The 23,802-nt window shown below is 40.8% G+C and overlaps 1 protein-coding gene across 7 annotated transcripts in view; it reads left to right on the top strand.

Annotated features, from left to right (window-relative positions):
- The window catches only part of FBRSL1 (fibrosin like 1), a 740,088-nt gene that overhangs the window by 603,338 nt on the left and 112,948 nt on the right, over positions 1 to 23,802 (top strand). For 5 of the 7 annotated variants that reach the window (XM_074972526.1, XM_074972527.1, XM_074972521.1 and 2 more), the window contains exon 6: positions 8,524 to 8,577. The exons of the other annotated variants lie outside the window; for them this stretch is intronic. In XM_074972526.1, coding sequence (XP_074828627.1) covers positions 8,524 to 8,577 — 54 coding nt within the window. The remainder of the gene's footprint in view (positions 1 to 8,523; positions 8,578 to 23,802) is intronic. 7 annotated transcript variants of the gene reach the window in all.

The raw sequence follows: 23,802 nt of genomic DNA, 5'->3' as shown, positions 1-23,802 counted from the left end.
TGCCTCAGGAGATGATGAGTTAAGTGGCTTTGCGGTCAGACAGGAGAAGGAAATCGCCCTATTTTCTGCCTGGTGCATGGTGGTTGGTTGTGTGTGTGTGTCTGTGTTGTTTTGTCTCTGTCAGTGAAACGAGGTTGTTTAATTTTCCGAATCTTACCACAGGTTTTGTCCTTCTCATTATTTCTTCCTGCTTTCCATGGGGTTTCTTTTTCTTTTCTTTGAGTGAGTTTTCCAGATGCATCCGTTGTAAAAGCACCAATAATCAGAAACTGTGTCCGGCTGCTTTGAAACAAACAGGCAAAAATAAAAAATACTCAATGCAGATTTATGGAAGTTTTTTTTAAAAAAAAAAAAAGTTTAAACCAGACTTAGCAGGGAAGAACCTTCTGAGATGTGCTGGGAAGTGTGTCGCTTTTTCATAGGCAGCCTGTTTTTCAATCTGTTTTGCACATTCCTTCTGTGCAAAACACATATTCCCCCTCAGCTTAAGAAGGGGGAAAATAATAAATAGTGAATTGTTGCCTTCATCAGCAAACACAGGGCTGTATTTCCAGACCAGGGCTGCTGGAATCAGGGATCTGGGAATGATACAACATTTGAAACTTTGCCTTCACAGAAGGGACATGGGAGGAGATTTCTCTTGCAGATGTAGTGATTGTGTACAAGAAGGAAAGGGGTGCATGTGTTTCATTACCTACTTTCCCTGTCTGCGGAAGGATGTACAACGGGGAAAGGGAGATAAATGTTGAGGGTTTCACACACAGCCCACGTAAAACAGGAATAGTTAAAACAACACATAAGTAGAGAAACATTTATTAAATCTAAGCAATAAAGTAATATTAGCAGACCCCGCAAGGGACACACCTTCTTGTAATTTACAAGGGATCTTCAACATCTCAAAGGAAGGCATGCATAATGACTGAGAAACTTATTAGAATCAACAATTGCAAGCATAATTAACCAGGGAAACTGAACCTATTAAAGTGCCATATAAATGCCCTCAAACACAAGGAAGGAAAGAATGAAAGTAGTAACATGATCTCAAAATGACCTATTTATTCCACCCACCCAAACCAAATCTGTACATTCATATGTAGAACGCATCAGTACAATATCCACAACTTGTCTCTTTTGGGTATTTTCTTGGCAGTTTTGTCCTTGTTCCAGAATACTGTGTAGCAGATATATTTGTCCAAGAATACTGTTAATTAATTATAACAAAAATAAAGTTAAACCTCTGTTAGAAATTTTAACTATATAAAGTAGCTGATAGTTAACTCATTCAGCACAGTTAAAATTCCTTAGTCACAAAGGATAAGAAGTTGAAAGTGGTCCTTAAGAATCTGTCCATTTTAACGTGGTGTCATTTGGCTGAACAAACACCTCAACAGCATTCCAAAGTCTAATGAATTGTGTAGGCAAAATTGAAATACAGGGTTTGAGTTGATGCTTGGATGATGTTATTGTCAATGTGTCTACTTTTCCCCACCATCTACTTAATAGGAAAGAAATATTTAATTCCATCAAAAATTCAGGATTGAATCTTTAAAAGTTATCAATTTTTCAGGGATAAAGTCACTGGGTAATCAAAGATGTCTTGAAAAGGGAGTTTGGAAAAAGGGGGTATTTGAATTCATTTTTAAACAGTGAACTAATGTTTTAGGGGATGGCAAAATCTTACAGAAGAGTTCTGTGTGTATGTCATCAGGCTGATAAATAACTAACCTCTGTACATATCCTTATTTTCTGAAAGATTATAGTATCAGAGATCCTTTTGACTTCAGCATATAAAAACAATTATTTCTAGATGTCTAAGTTACTTACTGTTCTCAATGATTGCTTTGGGTCCTGGAGATTGTCTAACACAAGACTCCTCAGCTGGTCTACCCTCCACAATACCTGCTGGATTTATTTGCTTCATTATCCACCCCTGAAAGTAAGTCTGTCTCAACTGGAAAAGACTGTTAAGGTATTACATGGAAACAGAAGCTTCCTGTTCTTATTCCTAAGGAGTTAAATCTCTGGTCATCCCTGGTCAGAGTTTACTTCAGTGGTTTGTGTATATGTATAAATCCGATTTTCCCCACATGCAGACTTGCAAGGAAGGGAAGCTTGATTTCAACACACAGCATTAACTTCTTACAAATGTTACACTTTTTAAGGTTCTTTTGAAGAATTTCCTTCATTAACATCAGTTCTCTAAAACAGCTGCCCCATTATATCTAAAAAAATGTTATTTTAAAGGTGGATTACATTGAGTGAAACTGTAAGACTTATTTTTGCAAGGGATGCTGAGTCTATTTTTGTAAATGAACAGCAGTGTATGAAATGAGCAAAATATATTCCCGTGTTATTTTATCAGCTGGCTTTGCATAAAGAGAGGCAATCCATTAGAACTGGTGGTACATGTTTGCCTAACATAATAGCAGCAAGACAAATAAGTCCAGTACCCTAATGTAGGAAAGGCGTCAGTGTATACTTTAGAAGTCTGTTGCTAACCTAGAGGTATTTAATATTAATTGGTATTTGCTGACCTTGAAATTGTACATAGGTTGAATATGAGGTCAAATACTGAACTTTGGTAAAGAGTGGAAATATAAGATTATTTCCTAACCAAAAGAACTACAACAGATTTAGTGGAGTATGTGTTAACAAAAATTACACATGAAGGAATTAATTCCGTAGTGAACTAACCTTTGCTATATAATACATTGTTAAAGCATAGGCATATACTTCATTTTATACCTTAAATAGGCTTGCTTTTCAGCATCCTCGCATTGAATGACCCATAATAACCAAACACTCCAATCTGGATATGAGGCAGAAATTGGTCACACTCTCTCACACAGATTTTAAGTAATCACAGAAGATTCTTTCAAAGTTAAATTATTTGTATAATCAGAATAGAATACACATCCTGGTTAACTTCAATGACTGTGTGAAATTACAAAATGACTTGAAGTCAGTCTGACATGCTATTTACCAGAATGTGTTCTCTCTCACCAAATAGCACTGGTCAACAAATATTACTGGTAAATTAGGGAAAACACTTTGGTATCACAAATGGAAATATATTTTATTGTTTCTTGCGGTCTTTTGTGATGCTGAGTATGGGGTGGAAACAGTGACCCAGGTAGGGAAACATACGGATTTATCAGAAATTGTTTCCTAAGCTGATCAATTACCAGGAAATGTAATGAGAAATATAATCCTTAGGGAGAGGAAGGAGAAATTGCCATTACATAATATCTCTTGGGAGAATTTGTACATCACATAATGAAGTTGCTGTGGAGCATATTTCTGAAATGCCTGTGCATAATAATTTATACTTCAGACTTGTGTAAACAAGACAATACTGTAAAAAATTGGCAGTGATAGTAAAATTGGCATATTACTTTGAGATTTTTGGGGGTGTATCTCTCTTTTTAGTAATTACATTTACAGAGGTTTGGTAACTTACTAAGAAATTAAAACTTCCAAAAAATATGAAACGGCAGTCATTAATTTTGTGTGACATATTTAATGCCAAAGATTAAACATTAAAAGGTTATACTTCTATCACAGCCCTCATTAAGTTATTTCTGTTTATCTGTGGTAGATCGATCTGAATGAAAAGATAATCTCTAACCTTAGTGAGGTAAACTCATATGGTTTTATCCATGTAGGGACAAAATTTTAATACTTCTCTAAATAAAAAATATGTATGCATAATCTTGTTTGATTTAATATGCCTAGTTAGCTGGATGTGTGTTTTCAGAGTCCTAGTAGTTAGGACCTCCAAAGACCTGAATTTCACCTATGGAATAAAATAGTTGTTAAAATAATTAAATATTTTTAAAGTTTCACTGCCAATTGTTTTAATTGGGAAATTATTCATTTCCACCCTCCCCCGTTCTCACCTGTTCAAGATGTTTATATTCTTATTCTAAATAGAGCTTTTAACTCTTGGGAGCTGAAAATCTAGACTATCACAATGTTATATATACTATTACATGTGGATTTAAAGTTTTTTAAATCTGCGGATGAACAGAATGAAGACTCATAAGAACTCTATAGCTAAGGAGAATTCCTTTCACTTGAGTGCTAATTTAACATCTCTACTCATACTGGCAATTCCAATAGGTTTTTAAATGGCTTGTTTAGAAAAAAAAAGTATCAGGTATTTTTCCTGCAGATAAAAACACATTAAAGTGTTATTTTTATTTCAAAAACAACCACCAATGTTACCGTGCTAATTCTAAGCAGTGAAGGCAGTATAGTGCCCCCTAGTGGTGATTTTGGTAATTGTCATTTGTGTAGTTAAACAATTTTTACTAGAAATAAAATTGCAGTTGCCTTATTTGAAGTCCAGACCCTCCTTACAACACTTTATTGATAATGTTTTTTCATATTTTGTATGCCATCTTGTGATTATTAAAGTACAGTACAATAATTCATTCAGGCCTGTCTCCCAGTTTCAAGGAGCTGATAACTTTACAATACTATGAGAGTTTTATTTTTGTTTCTTTAAAGTGCCAACAGTCTGTTCAGATCTATTTATCATGTCCTAAGTGAGGCGGTTCAAACTTAAATCAGTGTGGTTATGCTTGTTGTATCAATACATTATTTTCAAAGCTGGAACAGGATTTGGTTTTTCTGAAAAGATGCAAATTAGTGCCAGGCTTCAACATTGAGAGGTTAGACGAAGGACTTACTGAAGTTTCTAAAGCCTGTAGCAAAGGTCAAGAAGTACACCACCACCATCAGAGAGGCTCAAAATCTTAATATTATCAGCTGGAGAAGGAACTTGACAAGACAGCAGTGCTTAGGGATGGTAATCAGAACCGCAGTCGTGTGTCACCAAACTGCCCATGTCTTTGCAGCTAGTCATTCCTGCCTTTACGCTTTCACGTGGAGAAGTCAAAAGATTACCTTCTAGTGTTTCTCGATGGTTGTAGAAATGTGCTGTTCTATTTGTTTCCTTATTTAAATATGAGTTCAGGTAGTATTTTTATTAGGGCATAAATTGCAAAAGAAAGTAAGCTAAAAAAGCACCCTGTTCTCCTGTTTAAGGTTGTTTCGAAAAGGCTAAAGCGTAATACAACGTTCAGTCTTTTAAAAATAAAACCTGCTTTTGTGCACATGCAAAGTGAGTTGGAGTGACGGAGTTTACTGTAACTCCATCATTTCAAGACAACTGAGATTTTTACATTGAAGTCAAAGATTTTCTTGTCTAGCTTGTAAAGTGTAGATTTAAAAAAGATGTTTACTCTTAAAAGCATACAGTTTAGTTTGTGTTTTTGTGGAAAGTGTATTACAAAGGATCATTTATGTGTTATTGAAAATGTGGCTGGCTAACCTTTACCAGCCGCATCTCATCATTGACTTAGATTGCAGTCCCAAGTAGCTACAAGAATTTTTATCTTGTATTAAGTGGGGTGGGAGAAAAGGATGGTTATTTGAAGCCAAAGGCTGGTAATTTCATAGTGCTTCTGTGGGGAAAATTAAATCTCTACTTGGACTACACTCCTGCAGTGACTAGTTATAGTTTTCTAGCACTTGATACACAACGCCCTCCTGCCCAGAAGACACGTTCTGTACAAATCATTATTCTTCCGTAAGTAACCAACAACAGAATAAAGAGTGTGCCATTAAGTCACCTACAAGTGGATCCTCACTCCAAAGCTCTAGGTTATAAAGCTGTAATGTAGTTTGTCTGCAGAATAGTTGGAAATCCTTCACAAATACCTCTTTAACACCTGCCTCCTATCCCACTGTATGATTGGCTCCCTAGAAAAGCCTTCCATAGATGGTGCACTGTAATCCTTTTATGTTACTTCTTCAGTGCAGATTATGCAGCAAGAAATAATTAGGAGATTAATTTTCACCTGTCACTGCCAATAATAGATAACCTTGATGCAGTGACAGGGAATTTGCAGAACGGGAACGCATTTAACCCTGTAGCGATTGCCAGATGAAAAGTGGTTACCAGAATATGACCTCCCTGCTTGCTGTCATGAAAACTGAGAGAGATATTGGTCTTTCAGTGTTCTGGTCTCTTCATTGCCCTAGTTTTTGCTGTGTTAAACTCTCCCTGTACTATTAGGGTGCCACGTGTGCACAGTCTAATCAGACACAAGAAGGCTTTGGAGACCTCTGTCGTCCAGTCTTTTTATTCAGATACAGTTCTGTTGCTTTTCATTATTTCAATTCCCAGTCTGACTGATACACGTAGCAGCTAGAGAAAGGAAGATACTAATGAAGATGGCTTCATTAGGCAGTGTGCAGTGTTGTCCTTGCCACTATCCACCAAATGCAGCTGAAGAAACGTCCCAGAAGTAATTGTGCATTTGGGGATTTTCAGAGAAGGAGAATTGAGGCTTTTCTAGTCCCTTTCAAAATTAATTGCCTGCTCTTTTCATGTGAGCTTAAAAATACATGCTAGACACTAAGGCAACAAAGGTAAATTTTAAAATAAATCCTCTCCCTCTCCTTTTTGTGTGTGCTCAAGTTTAAATCTACAATCTGTTGAAAATGTAATGGGAAACCAGCTTACAGAAAATGCCATTATTCATGCCATTTTTCATATCATCCCGAGCTCATTTATTTTATGTGCAATAGTAATGATAAGACAGTCTGCTTGGCAATGTTGATAAGCTAGGAAATATCTCAGAGCTATTTGTAAAAGTTAAAGCAGATCTTGGTACTGAGCGATAAGGAAACTGTGATGAGCCTTTTGGCAATCTGCTGAGCTAGAAGCTAATAAAGATTTTAATGGGAAGACCTCATTAGGATTAGGGAGAAGATCTATTATCTCAGATTTACACAACATAAACATTGGGGCAACTTTAAATTTTTCCTTTTTATTCATTAAATACTATTGCTGAATGTGAAACCTTATAAATCCAGTCTGAATCTTTGTGTGTGTGTGCCAGGAGCCATTGCCAGCTGTTTGCTGAGCAAAGATACAAGGCCAGCTTTTGTGGCATTGCATTTGCAGTACATGCAAGGAATAACAGAGTGTCATATTTTTAGGGAGCTGTTCAAATTTTGTAGGGACAGAAATGTAATTGATGTTTGGTGTTCGGGAATCATTGTCTAGGAGAGCAGCCTTCCTATCCCTTCTGCACGGTGAAGGTTGTCTTCGTAAACAGATTTGCCCACTGCTGTCTTGTGTATCTACTGACAACTAGACTGAAATAGTAGGGATGAATGGGGTGTTAACCTCAAATCCTATGGGAGGTCGTATCACCAGTGCAGCTAGAGCCACCTTCAGTGTAACCAGGTTGAGACAATTGACATGCTTCGATGGCCCCATTTGCACAGCAGAGCTGAGTTAAATCCCAGCTACAGCCTGATAATCATGTTACAGTCCTGCTCATGAGCAAGGTTTAAACATGGAACATTCACACTGTGAGGAATCATGCTGTGCACCATGTCTGGACTCAGCCTGGTTACTACCTGTATTTAGTAACTTCTGTATGTGCACAGTGCATATGGGCCTCAAAAAAGCCTTGATTTACACAGGCTTTTGGGGTGTGTTTTACAATCTTGCTTTAAGGACTGTTCAAACTATATTGTGACTGAATTGGATTATAATATGGTTTAGATTGCCAGCATGAATGCCAAACAATTTTATGTTCAGGTAGAAAAACATATAGGAACATTGTTTAGTTTGGGGTTTTTAACTCTGCTTGAATCTGTTCACACTATGTCCAAGCCATGTTGGAACCTGGTTCTGCCATAAAGGAGTTTAAACCATGTTATTAAACATAGTAAAAATCCCCACGTATACAGGGGTTCTGTCACTTTGCACGCTGATACGGGAGCGCCTTTAGAACCTTGCTAATAATAATTATTTTAAAGATTGGTTGTTACTACAGTTAATAACAGAGATTCCACCATTTTTTTTCATTATGTGAGGCAGCTCTTAATAGAGTTATGTCTTAATAGAGAATGTCTGATGGACCGTCTCCCCTCCCACCGATGATCAAATAACGTCTTTGGCAACTACAGCAATTGATTATGGGGAAAAGTAATGTTAGGAAAATATGGTAAAGCATTTTTAGTTTCCTTAATGTGACACAGTGGCTAGAAACCAAAAGGAGAGCCAGCACCCTGCGACCAGCCAGCTTTCCACGAACTATAAGCAAGTGTTCTCCAGACCACTGTTTGAGAACCACTGATTTATTATGTTTGTGGGCCTTAAAGGGACACTCTGTACAAATTTTGTATGCCAGCATTTCTTTGGTTGGGGAACCTACCCACTATGGCATTTCCCTACCCCTCTTCTCTCCTTGAGTATTTCCATCCCTTAGCCCCTCACCAGCATGGAATCAGATGGGCAGAGTTGGAGGAACAGTGCCATGCACTTACTCCTAAGGACAAAGAAATTCACTACCCTGGGTTGGTGCGAAACAGCACTGTCTATTTAAACCACTAGGGCCATGCATAAATAATATACTGCTCCAGGAAGGTTGCCATTTAAACAAAGTTTCTACAATTTGTGTTTGATATGAATGAAACTTTTTGTTTTGTCTGTAGACCTCAGCGGAACTGGAGCTGCCTCGTATCAGGAGTGGCTTGATAACAAGCAAGGTATGAGATCAAGTCTCTCCAACATGGGCACTTGAGACTGATTTAGCTTGGTTTCTCTCAGCTGAATTGGTCTTTTTCTCTGTCTTTTGCTCTTTCCTTCTCTCTGTCTCCAAGCCAGTGCTTTGCTGACAGTTCCATGGCAGCTAAAGGCTAACTTGTTAGCTCAGGGCCTTGTTACAGGCTTGTCACGTGCCCCAAGTCAGCCTTCCAAAACCCCAAATTCTCCATCATTAACAAACGAAAATGGAATGTTGTAAAATGAAGTGGCATCTGCACCCAATAATAGTTTTTACCAATTTAATTGTATGGTTAAGGGGAAAAATTTATGAAAGTAAACAGAAACGTTGAGTTAATGCAAGACACATGCTAGTGTACTTTAACACTAGACTTTCTGTGATTTTTTTGTCAGTTTCACTGACAGACTGGTTCGAACTTGTCCAACCCACAGTCTTTTCCTGTGGCAATGTCATTATGAGCTGGATAAGTCTCGTGTGACTTAAGGGAGAAAAAATCTCTTGTTCCTTCACTGTAGGCTTTGAAGAGATAATCTTGTCAGTAAAATTTGAAGATGGGAAAGTATATGGGGACAGGATTCAAAGCCAGGTTATTTCTTCTAATTCGGTAGCTCAACAGAGTATTGCGGGTCTTATGTCCCCCTAGGAGGTCTTCTCTAAAAACTGCAATTGCAAAAACTTGTCTGTTACTGTAGAGAGAGCTGTGTATTTAGTGCTGAAACCTGTATTAATAATCAGTGAGGGAAAAATATGCTGCCTTCAGTCCAGAATTTCATTTATTATGAGCTATAGCAAGAAGATAAGGGGAAATAATTATCTTAACCTCGTCATAGTAACAGTGGCAGGGTTTCACGCTGCTGTTGACCCGGATCATGTGATAGCAACAAAGAAGCAAAACTATCCTTTGCTGAAATTCTGATCCTTCTACATTATTGTCCAAAACAGAACATCCGGGAACAAAAGAACCTCATGGGTTTCATTGTTTGGTTGGTTTAATTTTCTGACTGTGCCTCAACTATTGCTACATTCCCATCTTCTGATGATAAATGGACTTTGCAAATCAAAGATGGAATGAAGTGCCTTTCCTGGCTGTGGTTTTTTTAAAAAAAATTTTAAGCCATTCTCCTCTCCAGTTACCTTTACACTAATCTTTCACTATTTTCTTTATCGATTGTAGTAAATACCTAATCATCGCTAAGCTTTCCTTTCAGCCGTGAGAGCCAGCAGGCTGGGCTGGAAGAATTATAATCAATGATGGTTTCTTGATTAAATTAAGACTGCAAAAAGGTTGGAGTCCTCTAAACCATTCTAGTTCAGGGTGTTCTTTGTGGTAGGCAAATAGCTCAGTCTCTGGAAGAAGATTTTGTCCTATTATGTTTGCTCACTCGTTTTTTTCTTTTTGATGTTTTATGGGAAATAATAGAATTTTCCTATTTTTTTAAAAAAAGAACTACTTCCACATTCAGTAAACATTTTTAGAGCCATCCTAATATGCCAGAAACTCATTTTTAAAAGGTCGTAGACTTTTTTCCTGTCTTTTCACCATTCTTGTTGATTATCAAGATGGAGGGGTGTGTATATAATCAGCAAAGCTGTCTAACATTAAAGTGGCTAGATATTTATTATTATGTATTTGTCTGTGGTAGCACTCACAATATGTCCAGCCTTGCTCACACTGGAGCTCCCTCCTCCATCTCCTTCCACTTAGTAATATGAAAAGAGCAGGATCGTCATATCCATTAACACTTGTTTATGAGCCTCACATTGAGAATCCATGTGGTAGGCCCTATCGAGACATTCTAGAAGAGACAGTCTCTGGCTGGAGAAGCTCACAGTCTAATGCCTAAAACTTTCAAAATGTTACTAGTATAACTGTTGTCAACAAAGTGTGTGATTTGCAGGGGTTTGTTTTAGCCAATATAGTTATGCCCGTAAAAGCTCTAGCGTAGACACAGTTATACTGGTATGAGGGCACTTTATACCTGGTAACGTTTATTTTACTTCACTGACCTTTTATACTGATATAATTGTGTATATACTGGGGGGCATTGCCACTTTAACTGTACCAGCATAGTAAAAGCTGCATGTGGACAAGGCATAAAAGTATGTGTGTCTATAATAACTTGGAATCAGCCTCCTAACTTCCAGTGGACAGGTCATTTTGTTAAGCTGCAGTAGTGTTTGACATCACAATTGGTGACAGCATACAAAACATACAATATGTAGCTGGCAGGAGAGCCAAAATTCTGGATGTGGCCCAATACATTTGTTTTTTTTAAACTCATCCTCAGTGTGGCCAGGGCTCTTTAAGAGAGCTAAACCTTCAAGCTGTATAAAATGTGATTGCTGTAGATTCATTTTATAACAGCTTGCTTATCTCCCAGAAATTAGGCTGTAATGAGGTTTGGTTTATATATTTTACTCCTCTCCTCATTAAAGGGCTATCTTTCAGAAGAAAAGCTTTGTGTGTTGAAATATTGCACGGTTAAAATGAAGGCAGGTTTATAAGGTTTTAATGTACTTGGGAGCCAAGGTTTTGCAGCTTTATAGCAAAGATATTGTAACAAAGGGCTTTATGGTAAGGGTGTGCTGTATTTATTCATGCAGTTGCACAAGAGAAATCTTTAGTAAAATGCCTAGCAGTCAGTCAGGAGAAACTCTGAGGGAAATAGCTGCCTTTGGATTCCAAGCTTGGTCTTGGCCGATATTAAATCCATTATTCTTAACAATCCCTGAATCCTAAACTATTTCCTTTTTTTGTCTCAAAGATTACATAGATATTGCTGCATTTTGTAATTGTGCCACACCGTTTGGGAGATGTATTTCCTAGGTAGCATGGGACTCTCGTTTAGTGCTGAAATAAACCGTGTGCACATGCTGGCTGTCCGTATCCTAACAAAGATGTAGGTCTGTATACACTGCTTACAGAGCACTGGCAGAACGGTATCCTTGGGGTGTCCAAAGGCTGGATCTACATTGTCTTCACAGTGGAGATAGCACTTGCTCTGGCAGCATTTCATCCTTTCCACCATTGTTCCACCCGTGACAGCAAGCCCTAAAAAATAGAGAAAATAAACAATTTGGTTCTCGAACCTGGGGAGAGGGAAGAATATGGCCTAGTGCCTCAGTAATTGGAGCAATGTATAATGAGGTGATATTGGCAAGTGTGTGGAGTGGGGTCTGAATCCTTTATACAGCCGCTGCAACATCTCCTTTCAGTCATAAACGTTACTAATTTAAAAGACCTCAAAGGCCATTCAGTTTATCCCCCTACTAATGCAGAGTTGTCTGCTATAGCATATCATCTAGTGCCTTCTCCAGTCCAGTTCTAATCATACCAAGCAAATACTCCCTGCTTCACACAGGAGACTATTCCACAACCTAATCCATCTCACTTTTCCGGGTTTCTTCTTCACATTGAATATCATGGCTTTGGATTATTTTCTCCCAGCTATTTAAGATTTGCATTTTACCAAGGTGAATATGATTTTATTTTTCTGCTGCTGTTTGACTTGCTGGCTCTCTTGGTATTACTTCTCCATCCTCACTGGTATGTGTGACTCCTCCTAAATTAGTATTATTGTGGATTTTGTCACCTCGCCTCCGTTTGTCACCAGTACAAATAATTCTGGAGCAAATGTTGAAAGTGAGGATGGAGGGCAGCTAATCTGGTCATTGTCTCGAATGCCAGTGCAACTACAGCATTGCCAGCGCATCTACACTGGGGGTATGGATAACTATCTGCTGGGAGCTAGATTTATGCTCTGCCAGATCGGCCATTAAACAGCCAGTATAAAACCAGGCCAGATTTGAAACCTTGACCTTAAACTGTAGGCTTTTTCTCCAATTATCAATCCCCTGAGCTATCTAGTGCCCACGTATGCCATCTTTTATTAGAGTCTTCATACAACCAGTCACCTTGTTTGTGGGACAACAATAAACACAGCATAAATGTATAATTGGGCCACTTTTAATACAGCCCAGCTCTATCTCCTGAACTCTCTTTAGAACAAGTGTATATTGAATGGCTAAGGAGACTATACAGGGGTTTCTATGCAATGACTAGAGGGATTTGGAAGACTATTTGTGAGCTGTCCAGTCCATAGTAAACAGAGAAGAAGTGTTATTTGTGTAGATGTTAATTTAAATAGATCCCATGTGGGAAGGAAAGAAATATAAATGAGCCGTTTTGTTAGCTCTGGAGTTGTGTGGAGCTGTCATGAGTTTTCTTCTTCCATCTTCCGGACACTTGTGTAGTGATGTCTCCTATTACATCTTGAAGCTGTTAATGAGACCACCAGAGATACAGAGTCACCTCTGTAGTAGAAAAACATTTGGAAAGAAGTTTAAGTGGCTTTTATTTTTTCTCTCTTTTACTGGTGATATGCTGAAATGAAAAAATGGCTAAGGTTAATTTTATATTGGTTTTAGTGTCTGGTATATCCTTTATCAAGGGAATACGGTTCTGCATTTGCAGCTGAATGGACTTGGTCACCGTTTCTGTGATAATTATGAGATCAAAGATAAACCTTTGGCAGGCTACCTAATTGTTAGGGGCATAGAGCGTGTCTATAGCACAGTTAGGGTAACATGTTTTTCATGGTGGTGGAATAGAATCAAAATCCCTCGTGCTGTTTTGAAATTTTAGAGAGATGTCAGGAACAGCCATGCTAGCACAGTTCCATCTTCAGCCTGGAGAAGGTCTTTATTATTATTAATATTGGTTATTTGAATTGTGGTTGCACCAAGGAGACCCAGTCATGAATCTGGACCCTACTGTGCAAGGCACTGTTCAAACACAGAACGAAAAGTCAGTCCCTGCCCCAAAGAGCTTTGGCTTCTTAATTCTGACTGTGATTACATTTATTGCTAGAGCCCATTTAAAAAAAAAACTGTTCTTCTTTTAAAATAAGTCGGCTGTCTTTTCTTTAGATCATTGTAAACATATCAGGAGATATACTGATAGGATGGTGCACTGAGAATCCAAGCCAGGAGCCACCTTCCCCACTCTTATGTAGAGGACAGTACCATGTAGTGGGGTGGAAAGCAAACTTTTATTCTATTTTGTGTCAAAAAAACCCTCCATTATAAAAGATGTTGGTGGGGGAGAGGGAGGGTTGTGGTTTCAGTGCCTTGTTAGCGAAGAATTGCCATGCTCCAACTCATTTTTGCAGCTAGCATGGGGGAGAAAGGGAGAGAGGAAAAGAGATGGGCTTTGTGTGTGTATGTTGGCTCTGGCTGTCTAAATTGGTAATGGTGTCTGGAAGGAATCCAGGCTGTTGTAAATATGAACTTTTGTCAATATTCCCCACGCTTCTTTGGACTCTAGGGTGGGCTTTATTAGCTGAAGGTCACACCATTGTGTTGTCTCCCCTCCTGAGATCTCTGATACCTTCCTGAAAGGATGCCCATTATCCAGGGCTTAGAAGCCAGTGGCACTGAAGCTGATAAGCTTAAGAGGCATATTTCATCCCCCCCATTGCTGCTTCTAGAAGACAAACAGTGTTTATCATTCCTGATTAATTCCAGCTGAACAAAAATATAAAATAAACTAGGCAGCATGAACGTACGCACACACAATTACCATTTTTAGGCCAGCCTTCTGGCAAGGTGTCGACTCATCATAGTGGTTGCAACAAGCAGTGCGTGTTGCCACCTCCTTGTAATCTTGGCCGAAGATGAATCCAGCAACATGAAAGGATCCCAGGCTATGATCAGTTAAAAGAAGAAGGGGCGGGGGGGGGGGGGGGAGAAGAGGGGAGGAATAGCAGCGTGAGGATCGAGGCTGGAATTTATTTGTGACAATTAAACATTAAGATCCTGGGCGAGTAGGGCCACCCGGTGCGTGAACGGCTTTACATTACCTGGGAAAGATGAATGGCCCAAGGAGAGAGAGAAGGGCAAGGATTTTACTCTCTGCTACATGAAAAGAATCATGAAAACATAGCATATCGTGCTTCTGTATCTCACAACTCCCTTCATCACAGTTCAAACCCTTTCCTAGGAATAGCATGTAAGAGAACTGAGAGATTTAAATGGAAGTTTAAGAAGCTCTTTTGCTTCTTTGTGTTGAATTCTTTTTTTTTTCTTTTCCTTTTTCTTTCTTTCTTTTTTTTTTTTTTTTGGTCTGGTTTGAAATTTGTCTGGAAATGTCCTGCCGATTTTCAAGATTCTGGTGTTTCAGTGTAAATCTCTCTCCTCTGTGGCTACAAGCTCCGTTTACTATTATTTTTACTTTTACCAAGATTCAGAATGTGACGTATTTCAAAAATCTCAGAATTAGCACATTGTCTGGTTTAACAATAACTAGAGATATACTACGCAGCTTTGTGCATCTGTAAAAATACACAAGCAGCATTATCCAGTGGACCTGAGAGTCAAGAGCCCTGGGTTCTGTTAGCTGTGCCACTGGCCTGCCATGTGATGCAGGGCAAGTCACTTCAGCTCTCTGTGCCTCAGTCTTCCCGTCCGTAAAATGGGAATAACACAACTTATCTTTGTATTCAAAATTGTTTGAGATCTATAGGTGACGAGTCCTATAATATAGCCAGTGCCAGGTATTTGTGTTAAAAACGTAACTTAGTCCCTGCCCCCAAGAGCTTAGAAATGCAGAGATACAAACAAATATGATAGAGCTGCACGTGCAGTTCAAGTGGCTGTTTTGGAATGTAGGAGAGAGCACTTAGTGAGCCTCGATCGAATGTCTTTTCCAAGCATAGGAAATAACACAAAAGGCACCCTTCAGAATCGTGTCCTGTTATAACAGGATCCTCAGCCAGGTCTTTCAAAAGTGACTTGCTTTTGGGTGCCCAGCTTGAGATGCCTTAAAAAGGCATGATTTTCAGAGATTGCTATTAAGAAACAGCATTGTCAGGGGGACTATAATTTTTCTGCTTTAAAAGATTTAGCATTTGCAACTGGAAACTTTGCATTTCCCTGCATTGAATTGAGAATTCAGAAACAGGTGAATGTGTCTTCCACTGCACAGTGTAGGCCTGAGAGCCTCATAAGACTTTTCTCAGCTCTCCCCATGGCGTCCACAACAGAGCTGCATGGTTTTGTGAGGATCTGCTTAATGCAATGTCATGTTTTGCAGCATGGATGCTATACACAAGGATTCTACACAAAAAGCAGATTTACCACTCAATGCATGTTGCAGTAAATCCCTGCCGATGCTTGAATTTGATCCATGTTTAAACATGACGTGTGGTCTTAGGTTGCAGCTAACTCGGTTTCCCTGGCCAGAACGCACAGGGATGGAGTGGGGTTACAAACCATTTTACAAAACTGTGTTCACTCCATGCCAGGAAGAACCATGTGTAAGCATGGATCTTGTTAATTTGGCTCCAGCAGGAGTGTAGACAGGGCCTAATAGCAAAAGCTGTCAAGTAGTAGAGCTGTTGGTCAGCTTAGACAAGAAATGCAATTTCAGTAATGCTGTTTAAACTGCCATATATCAGAAGTTCCAGCCAACAAAACTAATTAGAATTCCCATTTTGAAGTGAATACGGTAACTTCACTGTAACCGTGAACAGTTGTGGCAATGCAGGCCTTTAATAATAATTTTTTCAAAGGTAAACTACACAGCACTCTCTGAATCTTTTGTTTATTTAGTTTTGATTCAGGGATTGGATTTAACTTGTCCCCCTCAACATCAGATATGATACAGTTAATTTTATATGGCAATCTTTTTAGACATACCACAAAACCCTTTAAAGAGAGAAGTAGACCAGAGAACAAAAATGCTTAACCAAGCCAAGTGTACAGTAAAGGGCACTAAAGTTGCCAATATGGATGTTGCTGCAGAACTGATTATGGTGATGCAGTAAGGAGGGGAAGAGAATAGAGTTAGTCATATGCTAAGGTAAACACAAAGATTATAACGAGATGGAGTGACTCAGAGAGAGTTCAAGGTAGATGCTGTATTTTTGTCAGTAGATACAGAGGGTCAAATTCAGAGCTGATGCCTATAGTGGTGTAAATTACAGGGTCCAAGGAAGTCTTAAATCAGTATAACTTATACAGTAAGGGGTCAGAAAAGAGGAAGGTAGCAGAAAAAGCTACTTGTAGCTGGATGTGAAAAAGGGTAGGTACGCACACATGCACACTTCTTACGCTGTGTTCAGGCTCTTCAGCATGTAATTTAAAAACCTGCTCCTGTTGAAGTCAATGGCAAGAGTCTTATTGATCTCAGTGGTGCAAGATCAGAGGCCTAAGGCAGCTTAGGGTATGTCTACACTACGAAATTAGATCGATTTTATAGAAATCGATTTTTAGAAGTCGATTTTGTGCAGTCCATTGCGTATGTCCACACTAAGCGCATTAAGTCGGCAGAGTGTGGTCCTCACTACTGTGGCCAGCATCGACTTACGGAGCGGTGCACTGTGGGTAGTTATCCCACAGTACACACAGTCTCCGCCGCCCATTGGAATTCTGGGTTAAGCTCCCAATGCCTGATGGGGCAAAAACATTGTCGCAGGTGGTTTTGGGTACATGTTGTCAGTCGCCCCTCCCTCTGTGAAAACAATGGCAGAGAATCGTTTTGTGCCTTTTTTCCTGGGTTACCCATGCAGACACCATACCACGGCAAGCATAGAGCCCACTCAGCTCACCGTCACCGCTGCTGTTGTGGGCAAGTCTGCTGTGGGGGCTGCTATGATCCAAGTAGCCAATGAAATCATTGACATTCTGTTATCAAGGGTAGTGACTCTGGGAAATGTGCGGGCCTTTTTAGATTTTAGGTGCATCATATTCCTGCCCTTTGTTGCTGGTGAAGAAGTCTTGCAGCCATACATTCCAGTCCGGTCGGCACTGTAACACCCCATAGTGCTTCTGTGGTTGACATATATAACAGCTCCAGGGCTCCTGCTCTTTTGCCTTGGCCGAGGTACCTTGCCCTACCAGGACCTCCAAGCATTCGACACAAGCACTTGCAGCAGCTGGCATTGCTACACAGCAGCAGCTCCTGGGTGCCTTCGCAGCAGATGGTGCAGTAGGACTGCTAGCCGTCCTCGTCCATGGTGTACGGCTCCACCGCTTCCGCTGCAACTCTGCTCTCCTGCAACTCTGCAGCAGATGGTGCAGTAGGACTGGTAGCCATCCTCATCAGACATGTAGCTTGGTCGGGGGTTCTGAAAACATCTTCCCTACCCGGCTCCTAGCAACTTCCAGGGCCTGGTGTATGGCTCCACCTCTTCCGCTGCAACTCTGCTCTCCTGTGAGCTGAAGGCTTCTGCCTCAGGCTGCTCTCCCAGCCGGCAACACCGCACAGTTGTACCTACCGCAGCCTACCCCTTGCTCCCATGACTCATAAAGCCTGGACAGTAGTAAGGAGCAGTTCAGCTATAGGTTGAGCAAGTGCAGAATGGTGGTAGAATGTGCCTTTGGACGCTTAAAAGCTCGCTGGCGCTGTTGGTCAGACCTCAGCACAACCAACATTCCCATTGTTATTGCTGCTTGCTGTGTGCTCCATAATATCTGTGAGAGTAAGGGGGAAACATTTATGGAGGGGTGGGAGGTTGAGGCAAATCGCCTGGCATCCGATTTTGAGCAGCCAGACACCAGGGCGATTAGAAGAGCACAGAAAGGCGCGCTGCGCATCAGAGAGGCTTTGAAAACCAGTTTTATGACTGGCCAGGCTTCGGTGTGACAGTTGTGTGCGTTTCTCCTTGATGCAAACCCACCCCCTTTGTTGATTTTAATTCCCTGTAAGCCAACCACCCTACCCCTTTCGGAATAACGTAACTATTGTTTTGAAACCATGCATTCTTTGTTTATTAATTTAAAAAAAAAAGAGATAACGGACAAGGTAGCCCGCGTGGGGATGGGGAGGAGGGAAGGACAAGGCCACATTGCTTATTATAGCCAGACTAAAAATCAAACCGTTTGAATGACAGCCTTCTGTTGCTTGGGCCATCCTCTGAAGTGGAGTGGCTGGATGCCTGGAGCCTCTCCCCCTTTCTTCTCCCCTTCCCCCCACATTCTTGGGCGTCTGGGTGAGGAGGCTATGAAACATGGGTAGGCGGTTATACAGTGGATGCAGCGGGGGTCTGTGCTCTTGTTGGCTTTCCTGCAGCTCCAACAGATGCTTCATCATGTCCATTTGCTCCCCCATTAGCCTCAGCATCACGTCCTGCCTCCGCTCTTCGCACTCATTTAATTCTTTCCTGGCCTCTGCCACTGAATGCCTCCATGCGTTAAGCTGTGCCCTATCAGTGCAGGAGGACTGCATGAGCTCGGAAAACATGTCATCGCGAGTGCATTTTTTTTGCCTTCTAACCTGCGATAACCTCAGGGACAGAGATGATATGGAGAGCGTAGAAACGTTCTATGCTCTACAATTCTGGGGGGACTGCATGGTCACCTGTGCTGCTGAGTTCGCCACACTGACCAAAGAGGAAATGAAATTCAAAAGTTTCTGGGGCTTTTCCTGTGTACCTGGCTAGTGCATCGGAGTTCAAAGTGCTGTCCAGAGCAGTCCCAATGGAGCACTCTGGGATAGCTCCCGGAGGCCAATACCGTCGATTTGTGTCCGCACTACCCCAAATTCAACCCAGAAGGTCGATTTTAGCGCTACTCCCCTCGCCGGGGAGGAGTACAGAAGTCGATTTTAAGAGCCCTTTAGGTCGACGGAACGGGGTTGGTTGTGTGGACGCAGTCATTTTTAAATCGACCTAACGCTGCTAAATTCGACCTAACACCGTAGTGTAGACCAGGACTTAGACTCAGACTGACTGACACACCCTTACTTGGTGTCTGTGTTAAGTGTTGCTCTGAATTTGGCATAGGAGTTTCGTGACTTTGGTGGGGAGTGAAACATAATATGACTTTGATGAGGCGTTCTCTTGGGTGCTCTTAAGGAGCTAAATAGTCCTTCCGCTAGATGTGATTAGGTGAACTTGTGCTACCCAACCTAGCATCAGATGGCTCAACCCCAAAAATGAATAGGGTTTCTTAGTGTGGAAATTATTTTTTTTTCCCCCTGCCTTTGAACTTGGGGCTGCAAGAGGATCTAACAAAACAGCCTTTCCCTGTTGTTTTGTTTTGGTTTGATGGGTTTTTTTTGCCTCCTGTATTACTGGAAGTATTTTAGCACTTGATGAAATATGAAGCTCCATTTCCTTTATTAAAATGAAGAGCCACTTTCTTAAATGGCAAAGTAATAATAAAGACTGAAATTGGATCTATAACTTCGTGAAAAGAGAGAGGATTGTTTTAAAGGCAAATCATGCATGGTAATACCATCCATTGTTCTCTTGCTGTGTGCTTTGTGTTGCTTAACTCACTCCGAACAAAGAACCCATAACTGGAATTGTAAAAATAATCCAAGCATTTAAGTCAAAATTCAAAAGGCCTTTGGGAATTCCACAAAAAGGTGTGTCTTTGAAATAGTGGTTAATGAATTATCTAAACAGGCTCAAACATCCTGGCCCCATTGAATTTAATGGGAGTTTTGCTGCTGACTGCAATGGGGACAGGATTTCACCCTTGATGCTCTGCTGTTTAAAACTGAACCAAAGTTTTCTTTGAGTGCCAATGTCCACTGAGCCGAGCTGGTTTTCAGTCTTTGAATATGTTTTCTAGCAAGCAGGGGGGTTATTTTCTAGTTGCACTTGTAAATTATAATTAAAGAAGTTGCCCATGATCCATCCATCTCTCATTTTATAAACAAAACAAGTTTGTAAATGTTAGCTTATTTGAACTTCAGCAGTAGGACCTCTCAAAGGCATCTCTACGCTAGCACAGAGCTCATACTGATTGGAGAAATGGTTGCACATATGGCTTAAGCATATTAAATTAAATCAATTTGAAAACCATATTGGAGCACCCACATTTCTGCTCTGCAGGTGAAGTCAGATGGCTCAGCCACTCTAATGGGAATCATGCATCCCCTAGCAAGGACTGAACACAGTTCTGAAACAAGGTTGTAGTATAAATTAAAAACTGTGTAATGCTCACTCAAACCAACGTGGTGGATATCCACTGGGTTTTAAAAGTCCCATTTCTTCCCTCGGATAAAACACATGCAGCTCCCATCAAAGTCACTGGGAGTTGCAGGCACTTCCATGAACAATAGGATTTGGCCCATAATTTGCACAACTCCCATCAGAACTAGCTGTGGTGACAGCACTAATTTACACAAAGAGCCAGGTGTCTGCCAGCATTTTAACCATTATCTCATCTAACCCTGCTCAGAACAGTTCTAGATGACACAGTGGCTAAAACGCTGGTGGCCAGCATTGTCTTACACAAGAGGTTTTACTGTTGCTACAACAGTGGGAAATTTTAAGGAAGAAAGCCAAATGTAGACAAAGCCTGAGAAAGAGTGGGAGTGTAAAGTCATGCAGTCACAACTCTCCATTCGGAGAAGAACCTACAAATGGACCAGACTGTGATATATCCATTGTAATGGTGTAAATCCAGAGGAACTCCACAGAAGTCAACAGATTAACATCAGTGTAGTTGACTGCACTCAAATTACTGTCAGTTTATACCAGCGTAAGTGAGATTAAAAAAAACTGGGCCAGATGTCTCTAGTTACCTGCAGTTGTTAGATGGGTCTTTTGGAAAAACTACATCAGGGGTAAATAAAAGTTTGTTTGGGCTTTTGTTGTTGTTGTTCAGAGGCTTGCAGGAATGTCACAATGGCTGGCAAGTTAGTTTTCATAGTTAACCTTTCAGAACGCTTCTGTGCTAAACTCTAAGGCTAGGTTTCCTAGCACTTTCCTCAGCAAAACTTTTGTCGGTCAGAGGTGTGGAAAAAAAAACCCGTCGGACAAAAGTTTTGCTGACCAAAGCACCGGTGTGGACTGCGCTATGTCAGTGGGAGATGCTCTCCTGCCAACATAGCTACCACCGCTCATTAGGAATGGTTTAATTATTCTGGTAGGAGAGCTCTCTCCTGCCGGCATGGGGCAACTACACAGGAGACCGTACAGCGGCACAGCTGTAGTGGTATAGCTGTGCCACTGTAAGGTCCGTAGTGTAGACGTAACCTAATGGAAACTGCAGAGTCTTAATGTTCCTGAAGCGGGAGTAGAAACCTAACCATTGTGTCACAGGGTTAATAGAGCAGCAGGAGAACTTGACTTAAAAGCTAATGAAAATAAAAGCATTTCACAAAAATGCTTCCCTCTTAATAAAGGCCACCCGCATTAGGGATTATTGGAAAATTTCAGAGAGGTAAATGGTTAATTTTATCCAAAGTTCTCTCTCTCCTTTAAACCCCAAAGAGACTGGCAAAAAAAAACCCCAAGAACCCTCTCTTCCCCAACGCGCACGCACACACACACTTGGGAGTTCCTTACAAGAGGCATATCCTGAGGGCTTTCATTAATGAGCTGTCTCCTTCTGTCCAGCGCAGAAAGGAAAATAATAGAGGTAGAGACTTTCCTTTGTCCCTGTGCAATTTTAATCTGATTCACTCTTTTTCGTAATAATCTCTGAGGATTATAAAAACAAAACCTCTTAAAAATTTGGTCCTTAATTCTTTTTTTCTCTCCCAAACATCATTTGTTCTTTTATCATGTTGCATTTCTTCACCAGTGAATCAGCTGCCTTTTTCTATTTAACAAAAGTGGGAAGGGGGGGGGAGGGAGTGGAGCTTTCTTTGATTTGTTCAGCAGCACAAGTGTTCCTTGGCCTTTTATGCTAAGGAGTGGATGTGGCTCTTGAACAAATTGGCCCTCCTTGTTTGCTGGCCTAGGCCATCTTGTTATCCAGCCAGCTGTGTTTTGATCTTGGAGGGCCGTTTGAAGATTAAATTGAGACATCTTTTGTTACTATTAAGTGCAGTAATTAAATCAGCTCAGTGTTATTTAAGTGTGGAAAATGTCGCTTCGCTGGCCCATGGGCGCCTGAAGTTGCCATTAGACAGCTGTGTTGCTTCCAGTGCTAATGATGAAGAGGTAGGCAGAAAAGAGCCCAAGTGCTCTCTAAATAATTTTCAACTCTTTTCTGAGTTATGCCAGCTCCCCCCTTTTCCCCACCTTTTCATGTGTTGCTTCTTTCTCCCTCTCTCTGCACACTTCATGACGAATGTCGTTTTTGAAAGTGAATTCGAGCTTCTGCAAGCGGAGAATTGAAAGTACACTTACCCAAAACGAGGAGCACTGTTGTTGAACGTGAGCATGTGAAGTACGTGGCAAGGTAGCTGAGTTATCCAAAGGAGCAGCTGCATCTCCAAAGGGAAATGCTTGTTGACAGTGAGTTTACAAATTCTTGGCTCTGTGAATAACGCAAGAAGCTTTCCTAGCATGAAGAGTACACGGTAGGCACTAAGGGCTGGTCTACACTGGGAACTGACATTGGCATAGTTACGTCTCGCAGGGGTGTGAAAAATCCATACAGCTGAGAGACATAGTTATGTCAACCTAACCCCGGGTGTAGACAGCACTAGGTCGATGGAAGAATTCTTCTGTTGACCAAGCTACTGCCTTTCAGAGAGGTGGATTACCTGCTGGCATGGCCAAGTCCAGCAAGGTAAGTCAGTCTCTTCACACCTGGGTAATAGTAATGCAATTTAACACGAAACCTGGTTTAATGGTCAAGTGACAGCACCTGTGAGCTGATCTAAGGTCTAACTCAGCCTAGAGGTGACCTGGTGCTTTCAGGGTGGAAGCAAGTTCCCCTTAAACAGCCTCCCGTGCCTTCTGCTTGCTGAACTGATTGTTTTAGAAGAAATCATAGAAGGTGATGGTTGCAACTGGGAGCTGGGGAAAAGAAGCAGGAAGAGAAAGTGAGATCCTCAGTGGGAGAAACAGTCCTTTAGAGGTCGAGTGCATTTTAATGCTTGGTTAAGTGGGGATGCAGCATTGTTTCCTTGCTACTAATAAAGCTGATTACTTGTGTGGGTGGGAGGGTGGGTGTAGCTTAACTCATTCTTTAGAAGCCCCATCTTCTCCTCCCATGCCCATGTGCACACGCTACCGCTCTTGTGATTCCTAACCATTATGAAATTCAGTGACTCTAGCCTCTTAATATGGGAGCAGCAGGCTTAGCAGATGAGATCTCCCAAGGCATATTATAGCTACAGCTGACTGCTAGCACAGAATTGCACACACCCACAAGAATATACTCCACCCGCACTACAAAGCTGGCTTGTTAGTCTATCCTCCCAGATATAACTGGATGTCAAGCTTCCATCTTCAATAATACCACCCAGCAATATTGATTTTCATCACTTGATATGCTTGTGTTTTACAATGTGGGA

This window comes from Natator depressus, chromosome 15 (genome assembly GCF_965152275.1).
Source record: "Natator depressus isolate rNatDep1 chromosome 15, rNatDep2.hap1, whole genome shotgun sequence".
NCBI lineage: Eukaryota > Metazoa > Chordata > Testudines > Cheloniidae > Natator > Natator depressus.
Note: the sequence above shows the minus strand (reverse complement) of the source record. Positions and strands in the feature narration are given on the sequence as shown.